Genomic DNA, 11,360 nt, shown 5'->3' with positions numbered 1-11,360 from the left:
CGGGGGAGGCGCCTGCCGCCGCCGCTGCCGCCGCCGCTGCCGGTACCGCTGCCGGTGCTGCCGGTGCTGCCGGTACCGCTGCCGGTGCCGCCTCTGCGCCCGGCTCGGTGCCTCCCCCCGCCCCGGGACCCCGTGGACACCCCACGCAGGTACAAGGCGGCGCGGAGAACATCCCCCCCTCCCCCGATATCCCCCCACGGCGGGGATCCCCCCCCCCCCCGGGCATCCCCCGATGGGGACCCCCCCATCCAGGGATCCCCCTCCCCACAGCGAGATTCCCCCCCCCCAGCCGAGGGGGGATCCCCCCCCCCCCCGAGAAACCAGCAGTGCAGAGATCCTGCCCCCCCCCCAGCACCCAGCACCCACGCGTGGGTGGGGGGGAGGCAGAGCAGACACAGCAGGGACCCCCCCGGGCCCCCCGCGGCCCAGACCCCACTGCAGATTTGGGGGGGGGGGGCCCCGCCTGCAGGGACCCCCAGGGATGGAGAGGGGTCCCCCCACACGCACGGCATTGCAGCCCCCCCCCCCCCAAATAATACCAGGATCAAGGGGCTCCCTCCTGCACGGCGCTGCAGAGACCCCCCCCAGCTGCAATGGGGGCCCCCCCCCCCCCCAGCGTTGCAGGGACCCCCCCAGGGCTGGGGTGGGGGATCCCCCCCCCTCCCACGCGTGGGGCTGCACAGACCCCCCCAAAGGCTGTGCTGGGGGTCCCCACTTGTGCACGGCGCCACACAGACCCCTCTAGGGTAACAATGGGGGTCGTCCCCCGCCGGCGCTGCAGAGCCCCCCAAGGCTGGAACGGGGGGTCCCCCCCCATGCACGGCACTGCACTGACCCCCCAACTGCAATGGGGGACCCCTCCCATGCACAGCGCCGCACAGACACCCCCCCCCCAGGGTGGCAATGGGGGTCCCCCCACCTGCACGGTGCTGCAGAGCCCCCCAGGACCAGGGTTGGGGTCCCCCCATTTGCCCGGCGCTGCAGAGAGCCCCAAGGCTGGGCTGGGGGAACCCCCAGATGCCCCAGTGATGGGGGGACCCCCCATGTACGGCACTGCACAGCCCCCCCAGGGCCGGGGTGGGGGTCCCCACCCTACCGAGGGGACACCGGGGGGGGTCCCCACACCCGCCTGCACCCCCTGAGCTGGTCCCCCCACCTCCCTCATTGTGGGGGGGGGGCACCGTGTGCATCCCCCCACCCCAGCTCCAGCCCTGGCACAAAGCAGGGGGATCCGATGTGACCCCCCCCCAATTTCCAGCTGCCGGCGGCTCCGGTTTTACCGTGGAACCTGTCGGCATTGGAGGGGTGCAGGCAGGCGTGAAGGCAGCTGCCTTCACCCCACCGAGACTGAGAGGATCCCCCCCCCCCCAAAAAAAAAGGTCCCCCATTAATGTCCCCCACCCAAGAGAGCAGCCGGGACACGGGGGACCCCAATATCTTCCTCCCCCTGGGAAAACCGCCGGCAGCTGGGAATTTTGGGGATGCGGGATGGGAAATGGGGATCCGGGCAGGAACACACCCTGGAAAATTCGGCGGATGATTCATTGCAGCGAGGGAGGGCTGGTGGCACGCCGCAGGCTGCCGGCACCGCCGCCGCCGCACCGGGGGACAGATCCGGCCCCCCCCGGCCAGGTCACCGTACTCCCGCCGCCTCGCCGCAGCCACCGGCACCGGTTGGCACTTCACCGTGCCGGCGGCCTGGCAAAGGCGGGGGGGCCTGCCGCAACCGTAATTAAAGGGTGGGTGGAATTAGAAGGGGGGGGGGGCTGGGTGGCCTTTTAGGGGGGTCGTTTGTGCCCCCCCGCCCCCCGGAGCCCGCGGTGGGGACGTGGTGGCAGCCAGCGGAGCGGGGACGCGGGGTCCAACCGCGCTTTGCAGCGCCGTGTTGGTGAAGGGGCTGGTGCCACGGCAGGGCCGGCGTCGGTGTCACCCGCGGGGGCACCGTCCCCATCCCGGACACTGTCCCCGTCCCAGGGAATGTCCCATGTCCCCACCCCAGTCACTGGCCACATCCTGGGCACCGTCCTCATCCTGGGCATCGTCCCCACCCCTGGCATCGTCCCCATCCCGGATAATGTCCCCATCCCGGACAATGTCCCCACCCCGGCATCATCCCCATCCCGGATAATGTCCCCATCCCGGACAATGTCCCCACCCCTGGCACTGTCCTGGTCCCAGGGAATGTCCCCCACCCGGACACCATCCCCGTCCCAGCCCGTGTCCCCATCCGCGGTCACATCCCCATCCCATCCCCGTCCCCGTTCTGGACACTGTCCTGGTCCCCCGTCCCCCCCGTCCCCCCAGCAGGACCCCCTGCCCGGTGACACGTCCCAGCCAGCGCATCCCCCCGGATTAGTGCCCAGAGCGAGGGAGTCCCCGATGCCACCAGCACCCCCGACGCCACGGTGACGGGCTCAACCTCGTGCCACGTCGTGTCCCCCCCCCCCCCCGCCCAAGCCCGTCCCTACCTGGGGGGCTCGGGGTGGGTGATGGCGATGCGCGGCGGGATGCGGAGGGGCAGCGTGGTTGGGCGCGGGAGGCCGGCGGGCTCCGGCGAGCGCGGCCGCTCCGGGGGCTTCCAGGGGGGCACCTGGAGGCTGGCGGAGAGGCGGCGGCGCCCGCGGTGCAGGTCGGCACCCAACATCCCCAGGGAGGGTGGGGAGCAGCTGCAGCACCCGGGGTCCGGCGTCTCCGCGGGGGGCTGCGGGGAAGGGACGGGGGCAGGTCAGACGGGGCGGCACGGCGCAGTACAGAATGGCACGGCGTGGCACGGCGTGGTGTGGCACGGCGCCGCGCGGCGAGCGAGCTTCACACCACACGGTACGGTACGGCACGGTATGGCACGGCACGGTATGGCATTGCACTGCGCAGCTAACGAGCCTCACGCCACGCGGCTTGGCACGGCACGGCACAGTGCGGAATGGCACGGCGCAGCATGGTATGGCATGGCACGGCACGGAATGGCACGGCGCAGCATGGTATGGCATGGCACAGCACGGCACAGCACGGCGCAGCATGGTATGGCACGGCACGGAATGGCATGGCGCAGCATGGTATGGCATGGCACAGCACGGCACAGCACGGCGCAGCATGGTATGGCACAGCACGGAATGGCATGGTGCAGCATGGTATGGCATGGCACAGAACGGCACAGCACGGCACAGCATGGTATGGCACGGCACAGCACGGAATGGCACGGCGCAGCATGGTATGGCATGGCACAGCACGGCACAGCATGGCGCAGCATGGTACGGCATGGCATGGCACGGCACAGCACGGAATGGCACGGCACGACATCACACAGCGTGGCACGGCATGGCCAGGGAGCCTCACACCACGTGGCACGGCACGGCACGGCACCCAGGCAGGAGCCCCTCACCTGCTGTGTCCCCAGGGCTGGGGTATGGAGGGGGCCCCCCACCCATGTTCCCACGGGGACCCCATCCCTGCCCCGGTGCCCCCCGTCCCGGTGCCGTCCCGGTGCCGTCCCGGTGCCCCGGTGCCACCTCACCTGCTCCTCGGGCCCGGCCAGGTCACTCCGGCTCTTCCTCATGTGCCCGCCCGGCGCTGGGGCTCAGGGTGTGGGGGCCATGCGGGGGGTACGGGGGGACCCCGCCACGTCCCGGGGGGCTGTGGCGCCTGTGGGGGGAGAACCAAGGGTGAGGGGGGAGCGAGGAGGGTTTGGGGGCAGCCGCGGCACGACCAGAGCCCCCCGGTTGGCACAGATCCCCTGCGCCTCCACGCACCGGTGCCGGGGGGGGGGTCTGGGGGGATCCGCGGGATCCGTGACCGTGGGGGAGCTGCTCCACGGCAGCTCCCGGCTCCCCCCACCCCCCACCCCGGGGACTCCCCGGCTCCTCCTGGCAAAGGTTGCCAAGGAAACCCCGGCATCGCACCCCGGTGGCATCACATCCCGTGGCATCGTCGGCCACGGCATCGTTGGCCGCGGCGGCGGCACTGATTGCCCGCAGCGGCGGCATCGCTTCCCCCGGCATCGCATCCCCCGGCACCGGCATCGCTTCCCTTGGCACCGACATCCCTCACCGCGGCACCGCCATCGCTCCCAGCACCGGCGTCATTTCCCACGGCACCGGCATCGATGCCGGTACCGACATCATTCCCGTGGCACCGGCATCGCTCCCAGCACCGGCGTCATTTCCCACGGCACCGGCATCGATGCCGGTACCGACATCATTCCCGTGGCACCGGCATCGCTCCCGGCACCGGCGTCATTTCCCATGGCACCGGCATCGATGCCGGTACCGACATCATTTCCCACGTCACCGGCATCGCTCCTGGCACCGGCATCCCTTCGGCATCGCCTCCCCCAACACCGGCATCGCTCCCGGCCGCTCCCCGCGTGGGGCAGCCGTGGGGTGCCGAATCCCTGGGCTGGGGGGGGGTCCCGGCAGTGCCAGGCCACCCGCTGCGGGGGGGTGGGGGGGGTGTCCCAGGGGGGGTGGGCAGAGCAATGGGGGGGGGCTGGGGGTTCCCCGTTCCCGTGCCACGGCGTGGCGGGATCCGCGGAGTCCCCGGGGACCCCCCCAGTGCCAAACGCCCCGCCGTGGGGTTTCGGGGGATCCCCCCACCCCGTCTCTCCCCCCCGCAGCCTGCGCCAGATTTGGGAGTTATTTCCCAAATTAATTAATTACCCGACAGCCTCGTGCGTGTGTGTCCCCCCCCCAGCCCCCACCGGGGACCCCCCGCCGCCCCATCCCCCCTTGCCGGGACCCCCCCACCCGTGACAGCCGTGGGAACGGGGGGGCCCCGCCGGGGCTGCGCGTCCCACGGGATTTCGGGTGGACAGGGTGCTGGGGGTGGCACCCATGGGTGCCCGGGGCTCCGGTGACGCCCCGGCCGGTGCCAGGGCTGCAGCAGCTCGGGGGCACCGGGGACACCGGGGGGGGGGGGGGGGGGGTCTTGCCCTCGTTACCGGCTGCTGCGGTACCGGGTCCCCGTGTGCCCGAGCCCCCGGTGCTCGGTGCACCCCGCCCGGGTGGTGCCCGGTCCCGCATCCCACCCGGTCCCGGATCCCCCCGGTCCCGGATCCCCCCGGTCCCGCAGCCCCCGGGTCCCGCATCCCCCCCGGTCCCGCATCCCCCCGGTCCCGGATCCCCCCCGGTCCCGCATCCCACCCGGATCCCCCCGGTCCCGCAGCCCCCCGCGGTTTCTCCGGGCTGCAGCCGCTGCCGCACACCGGTCCCGACCATCGCACGGTGCTGGGGCTCCCCCGGGGGTACCGGAGGGATGCTCGGCACCGGGGAAGCACCGGGAGGCGGGAGGGGGGTGGGGTGGGTGCTCCGGCTGCGGAGGGACCGGGGGAAGGGGCCGCCCCGGTGCCGGTGCCGTTCCCGGTGCCGTTCCCGGTGCCATTCCCGGTGCCGTTCCCGTTCCCGGTGCCGTTCCCGTTCCCGGTGCCGGTGCCGTACCTGGCCGGCTCCCGGTGCCGCGGCGCTCCCCGGCATCCACCTGCCTTTGTTTACGGCGGCGCGGGGCGGGAGGCGGCCCCGGTACCGGCCCCGGTGCCGCCGAGAGCGCCCGGTGACAGCGGCGGCGCCGGCGGAAACGCGGCGTGAGCGGCTCCCCCCCCCCCCCCCGCACCATCCCCCGCACCGGCCCCGGCCCCACGCGTGTCCCCCTGGCCCAGGGGTGGGGGGGTGGCCCCGGCATCCCCCGGTACCTCCAGTGCCGCCCAGCACCGGGCACCCCCGGGGTTCCCCACGTCCCCCCCAGCACTGCCCCCCCGTGCCTCCACACATCCCACCCGTGTCCCTGTGCCACCATGTCCCCGTGTCCCCGTATCCCTGCCCCCTCGTGTCCTTGTCCCCCCGCGTCCCTGTCCCCCCAAGACACCATGTCCCCCCGTGTCCCTGTCCCCCCGTGTCCCTGTCCCCCCAGGACATCATGCCCCCCCCTCGCGTGTCCCTGTCCCCCCATGTCTCTGTCCCCCGTGTCCCCGTGTCCCTGTCCCCCCAGGACACCATGCCCCCCCCCCCCGTGTCCCTGTCCCCCGTGTCCCCATGTCCCTGTCCCCCCAGGACACCATGCCCCCCCCCCCCGTGTCCCTGTCCCCCCGTGTCCCTGTCCCCCCAGGACACCATACCCCCCCCGTGTCCCTGTCCCCCCAGGACACCATGCCCCCCCCGTGTCCCTGTCCCCCCGTGTCCCTGTCCCCCCAGGACACCATGCCCCCCCGTATCCCTGACCCCCCGTGTCCCTGTCCCCCCGTGTCCCTGTCCCCCGTGTCCCCATATCCCTGTCCCCCCAGGACACCATGCCCCCCCCCCGTGTCCCTGTCCCCCCAGGACACCATGCCCCCCCCCCGTGTCCCTGTCCCCCGTGTCCCCATGTCCCTGTCCCCCCAGGACACCATGCCCCCCCCCCCCGTGTCCCTGTCCCCCCGTGTCCCTGTCCCCCCAGGACACCATACCCCCCCCCGTGTCCCTGTCCCCCCAGGACACCATGCCCCCCCCCGTGTCCCTGTCCCCCCGTGTCCCTGTCCCCCCAGGACACCATGCCCCCCCGTATCCCTGACCCCCCGTGTCTCTGTCCCCCCGTGTCCCTGTCCCCCGTGTCCCCATATCCCTGTCCCCCCAGGACACCATGCCCCCCCCCCGTGTCCCTGTCCCCCCAGGACACCATGCCCCCCCCCCCCGTGTCCCTGTCCCCCCGTGTCCCCCAGACACGCAGCCCCTGCCCACTAGTGGGTCCCTGCCCACCCTCCCTGGCCGGGCAGCCGGGCAGACCCTGCCTGAGAATCGCGGGAGGGGAAAAGCGCCCCCAGACCCCCCTGGCCTTGGGGTGTCGAGCGGGGGGCCCTGCCCTCACCCCCCCCTCTTTTTTAACGTGCGTATCTCTTTAAAACCAGCGCCATCTTTATACCGGGCGAGGCGGCCTCACTGGTGTTGCGCATGCGCCGAGAGGAGTTGTGTGAGTACGGGCGCAACCGGAAGTACGCAAGACGGCGCGTCCGGAAGTGCGAACATCCCGGGCGGAAGTAGGCGGGTCGGGCGCTGGAGGGTTCCAGAAGCGGCCGGAGGCGGCGGGCCCCGGGGGCGGCCGCGCCATGGTGGACTACAGCGTGTGGGACCACATCGAGGTCTCGGACGATGAAGACGAGACTCACCCCAACATCGACACGGCCAGTCTCTTCCGATGGCGGCACCAGGTGCGGCCTGCGGCCGCGCCTTCTTCCTTCCCCCCCCCCCCTTCTCCCCCCCCCCCCCCCGCCCCTTCCTGGCCCGGCTCCCCCGGCAGCCCCGTTTCCATGGCAACCCCCCCCCGGGACCCCCGACATAGGGGAGGGGGGCGGCTCTCTTATTTCCAGCTTCAAGGGCCCCCCCATGGGGAGGGGGACTCCCCCCGTTCCTGTGGCGACCAAGTCTGGGACCCCCGGAGGGGGGGGGGGGGCTGCTCCCTCTGCTGCCATGGCAGCCAGCTCCAGGGACCCCCACGGGGAGCGGGGAGGGGGCTCCCATGTTGCCGTGATTACCGGCCCCGGGACCCCCCACTTAGGGGCGGCTCCCCCATCCCTGTGACAGCCCCCCCCTTCCCCTGGGCTCCCCCCGTTTCCGTGGGAGCCACCCCCCTCCCCCAGTTCCTGCTCCCTCCTCACCGGGTCTGGGGGCTCCCCTGGGGGCACAGCACCCCCTTCCCACCCCTGGCAGCCCCCTTGGGGGCTGCTGTCAGATGTTGGGGGGCTCCTGGGCCCTTCTAGGAGCTGGGGCACCCCCAGACCCTTCCCGTGTCCCCCTGCCAGGCCCAGGGAGGTGACACCTGCAGGGGCTTGGTCACCCTGGGCTCTGATACCCCCCCCAGCTTTTTGCAGGGGGTTCTCCGCACTCGGAGGGTGGGGGGTAAACTGGGGGGGGGAGCTGCGCAGCCCCAGACCGAATCCTTGGGGACTTGGAAGCCGTGGTATTCCGGAGTCGGCCCCGACTCGGCAGGGAGAAGGAGCGAAGCTGCTACCCGAGCTGTTCCCTCCCAATTCCAACAAAAGCTGCGTGGACAGACTTGATTTTTTTTTTTTTTTCTTCTAAACTGGGGTGTTTTGGGGGGTTTTGATCTCCCCTTGTAGCAGCTCCTTGTGCTTCACCCTATTCCACAGAGATAAAAGATCTGGGAGAGCGTGTGGGATTTTCAGGAGAGCGTGTGGGATTTTCAGGAGAGCATGTGGCATTTCCCGGAGCGCAGCTAACGAGGCCGGGAAGGGCCGTGGGAGAGAGCTAATGATGCCCCCAGCATCTCTCCCGACGCTGTTTCCACCCTGTCACCTGCAGGCTCGCGTAGAGAGGATGGAGCAATTCCAGAAGGAGAAAGAAGAGCTGGATAAAGGATGCAGGGAATGTAAACGGAAACTCGCCGAGTGCCAGAAAAAAATGAAGGAGCTGGAGGTGACGGATCCGGAGAGCGGGAAGGGGGAGCTGGAGAAGCTGCAGGCCGAAGCCCAACAGCTGAGGAATGAAGAGAAAAGCTGGGAGAATAAATTGGAAGAGCTGAAGAAGAAGGAGAAGAACATGCCCTGGAACGTGGACACCCTCAGCAAAGATGGCTTCAGCAAGGTGGGTTTGGGGGAGCCCCCCCACCGTGTCCGTGTGTCCCCCCCAGTTTCTGGGCTGGCGGCTCACGTCCTTCCACTTTCCAGAGCGTCTTCAACGTCAAACCGGAGGAGAAGGAAGAAACGGAGGAACAGAAAGAGAAGAAACACAAAACCTTCGTGGAGAGATACGAGAAGCAGATCAAACACTTTGGTGAGTGCTGGGAAGGGTTTGGGGGGGCCGGCACTCCCTTTTTGGGGGGGGAGGGGGTCCCTGCAGCCGCCGAGCCGGGGAACACCCCGCCCTGCTGCTGGGAGCAGCTGGAAGTCACTCGCTCCAGTGAACAGTTGACAATTTGATGTGTTTTTCACAAGAATTTTTTTCTTTTTTTTTTTTTTTTGCCTGCTCGCCCAGCCGAGGCGAAGCTTCGTGCGCTGCCTTCATTAATCACAATTTGGGGGATTTTTTAATTTAACCTTGGGATGAATCATCTCCCCCCCTCCTCCCTCCCCTTTTTGCTGACGAGATTTAGAGGCTGTTCTTTTTTTAACGAGCGGAAAAACCTTCCTCTGCTAACTGGGGCTGCCCTGCTTTGAAGGGATGCTGCGGCGCTGGGACGACAGCCAGAAATATCTCTCCGATAACCCTCACCTCGTTTGCGAGGAGACGGCTAATTACTTAGTCATCTGGTGCATCGATCTGGAGGTGGAAGAGGTGAGAAACCGGGATGAAACCCATTCCTCCTGCCAGCTTTGTGCCGGGATCTGCGCTGTCATCGCCTCGCTGGCCTTTCTGCCGTGGGTTGATTTGTTTTTCCTGCCAGAAGTCAGGGAATCCGTCGGGGAATTGTAGAATCGGGGAATCGTAGAGTCATTTAGGTCGGAAAAGACCTTTAGGACCGTCGAGTCCCGTCGTTAACCTAAACCTGCCAACTCCAGCGCTAAACCGCGTCCCCGAGCGCCACCTCTACGCGTCTTTTAACCCCCCCCCGGGGGCGGTGGCTCAGCCCCTTCCCTGGGCAGCCTGTTCCAGCACTCGAGAACCCTTTGGGTGACAGAATTGTTCCCGATATCCAACCTAAACCTCCCCTGGAGCAACTCGAGGCTGTTTCCTCCTGTCCCATCGCTCAGGAAAAGAACCCGGGACCCCCCAGCCAGCCCTGAGGTCTCCCCTCGGATTCCTTTTCTCCCGTATAACCCACCCCGGTTCCCTCAGCCCCTTCTCTCATTCTCCGGACCGCCCCACGGCCGCCCCATCCCACTTCCAAAACCCTGTGGAACCCTGCGAGCCGGGGCAGGAGATGATGGAAGGGGCAGAATTCCCTTCCTTTACCCCAAACTGAGGGCGTTGCGTGGGATTGCAATGATCCAAGTGTAGAATTTGGAATTCACCTCCCCTTTCCCCCCAGAAACACGCCCTGATGGAGCAGGTAGCCCACCAGACCATCGTCATGCAGTTCATCCTGGAGCTGGCCAAGAGCCTGAAGGTCGATCCCAGGGCTTGTTTCAGACAGTTTTTCACCAAAATTAAGGTAAAAACCGGGCTGGATCCCCTCCACCTTCCCCCAAAGGAAAGGTTTTCTGGTTCCCCAGCACCGCGGTGGCTTTTGGCAGCTTGGGGTGAAGACTGGCAGCCGGGTGGGACCCTGGGATGGATTTTTGAGGGGGGGAAATGGGTGTGCAGGAGGACAGGAAGGTCCACTCACCCCCTTTCCTCGCAGACGGCTGACCAGCAGTACATGGAGGGCTTCAACGACGAGCTGGAAGCCTTCAGGGAACGCGTGCGAGGTCGAGCCAAGGTTCGCATCGAGAAGGCGATGAAGGAATACGAGGAAGAAGAGCGGCAGAAAAGGCTGGGCCCTGGCGGGCTCGACCCCGTGGAGGTGTACGAGTCCCTCCCGCCTGTGAGTATCACCGCTTTTTCTTTTGGGGTTAAAATGGCAAAGTTTGGTCACGTTTTAATGCCTGGGGGGGGGGTGTGTGTGTGTTTGCTCACGTTTTCTTTTCGCTTCTCTCCGCAGGAGCTGCAGAAATGCTTTGACGTAAAAGACGTTCAGATGTTGCAGGACACGATCAGCAAAATGGATCCCACCGTGAGTATTTCCCCCCCACACCCGCTCACCCCGGGGGGGAACCCCCCCGGTCTGGCAGAGCAGGCAGAACAGGCAGCGGACCCCCGCCCTGAGCATTTATTTCCCCCCCCTCTCTCCCATCCAGGAGGCCAAATATCACATGCAGCGATGCATCGACTCGGGGCTCTGGGTCCCCAACGCCAAGACAGGGGAGGGAGCCGAAAAAGGAGGCGGCGAAGCCCTTTATGAAGAAATTAAGAAGGAAAACGGCGACGAGGAGAAAGGAAATCCGTGAGCTGGGGGGCGGGGGGGTGTTAAAAAAAAAAAAAAAGGCATAAAGGCTAAAAAAAAAAAAGGCGTAAAACATAAAAAAAAAAGGCGTAAAGGGGTTTCTCCCTCCCTTCTCCCCCTGTCCTGGTCCCCCTCACCGCGCTTTACACGCCGTAGAGACTTTGGGTGAACGTCCGGGAGGTGTTTGCGCCCCCTTTCCCCCCCCCCCCAGCCCGGCACAGGGGGGGGACGAGGGAGGTTTTGCCGGTGGAGAGAGGTGGGGGGGGGGAAGGCGAAATGGCGGCGGTTGGTGCCGGGGCTGGCGGCAGTGTGTGCCAGCGAGGCTTTGGGTTGAATAAAGAGATTGAAGAAACCGGGTGTGGAGTTGGGGGGAGGACAATTTGGGGGGGTACAGGGGGCTGTGGCACCCCCCACCCTGCTGGCTTCTGCCAGATCTTGGGGGGGCGGGGGGGGAAGTATTC

At 67.8% G+C, this 11,360-nt stretch overlaps 1 protein-coding gene across 1 annotated transcript; it reads left to right on the top strand.

The window, feature by feature from the left end:
* Positions 1-51: 51 nt before the first annotated feature.
* Positions 52-11,251, top strand: CDC37 (cell division cycle 37, HSP90 cochaperone). The gene is made up of 9 exons (XM_075737986.1): positions 52-149; positions 6,869-7,168; positions 8,280-8,561; positions 8,645-8,750; positions 9,136-9,251; positions 9,946-10,068; positions 10,258-10,440; positions 10,558-10,629; positions 10,754-11,251. Exons 2-9 carry the CDS (start codon positions 7,067-7,069, stop codon positions 10,901-10,903), a joined length of 1,134 nt encoding a protein of 377 aa, XP_075594101.1. The 5' UTR covers positions 52-149; positions 6,869-7,066; the 3' UTR covers positions 10,904-11,251.
* Positions 11,252-11,360: the final 109 nt, after the last annotated feature.

This window comes from Balearica regulorum, chromosome 30, assembly GCF_011004875.1.
Source record: "Balearica regulorum gibbericeps isolate bBalReg1 chromosome 30, bBalReg1.pri, whole genome shotgun sequence".
In the NCBI taxonomy this organism is placed as follows: Eukaryota; Metazoa; Chordata; class Aves; order Gruiformes; family Gruidae; genus Balearica; species Balearica regulorum.
This window is presented reverse-complemented; position numbering and strand designations above follow the sequence as displayed.

Excerpts from the sequence above, each read along its gene's own strand:
- CDC37 (XM_075737986.1), top strand. The coding sequence starts at position 7,067 with ATGGTGGACTACAGCGTGTGGGACCACATCGAGGTCTCGGACGATGAA. Across the intron at positions 8,562-8,644 it reads GCAAAGATGGCTTCAGCAAG|AGCGTCTTCAACGTCAAACC; the intron begins GTGGGTTTGGGG and ends TCCACTTTCCAG. Across the intron at positions 8,751-9,135 it reads GAAGCAGATCAAACACTTTG|GGATGCTGCGGCGCTGGGAC; the intron begins GTGAGTGCTGGG and ends CCTGCTTTGAAG.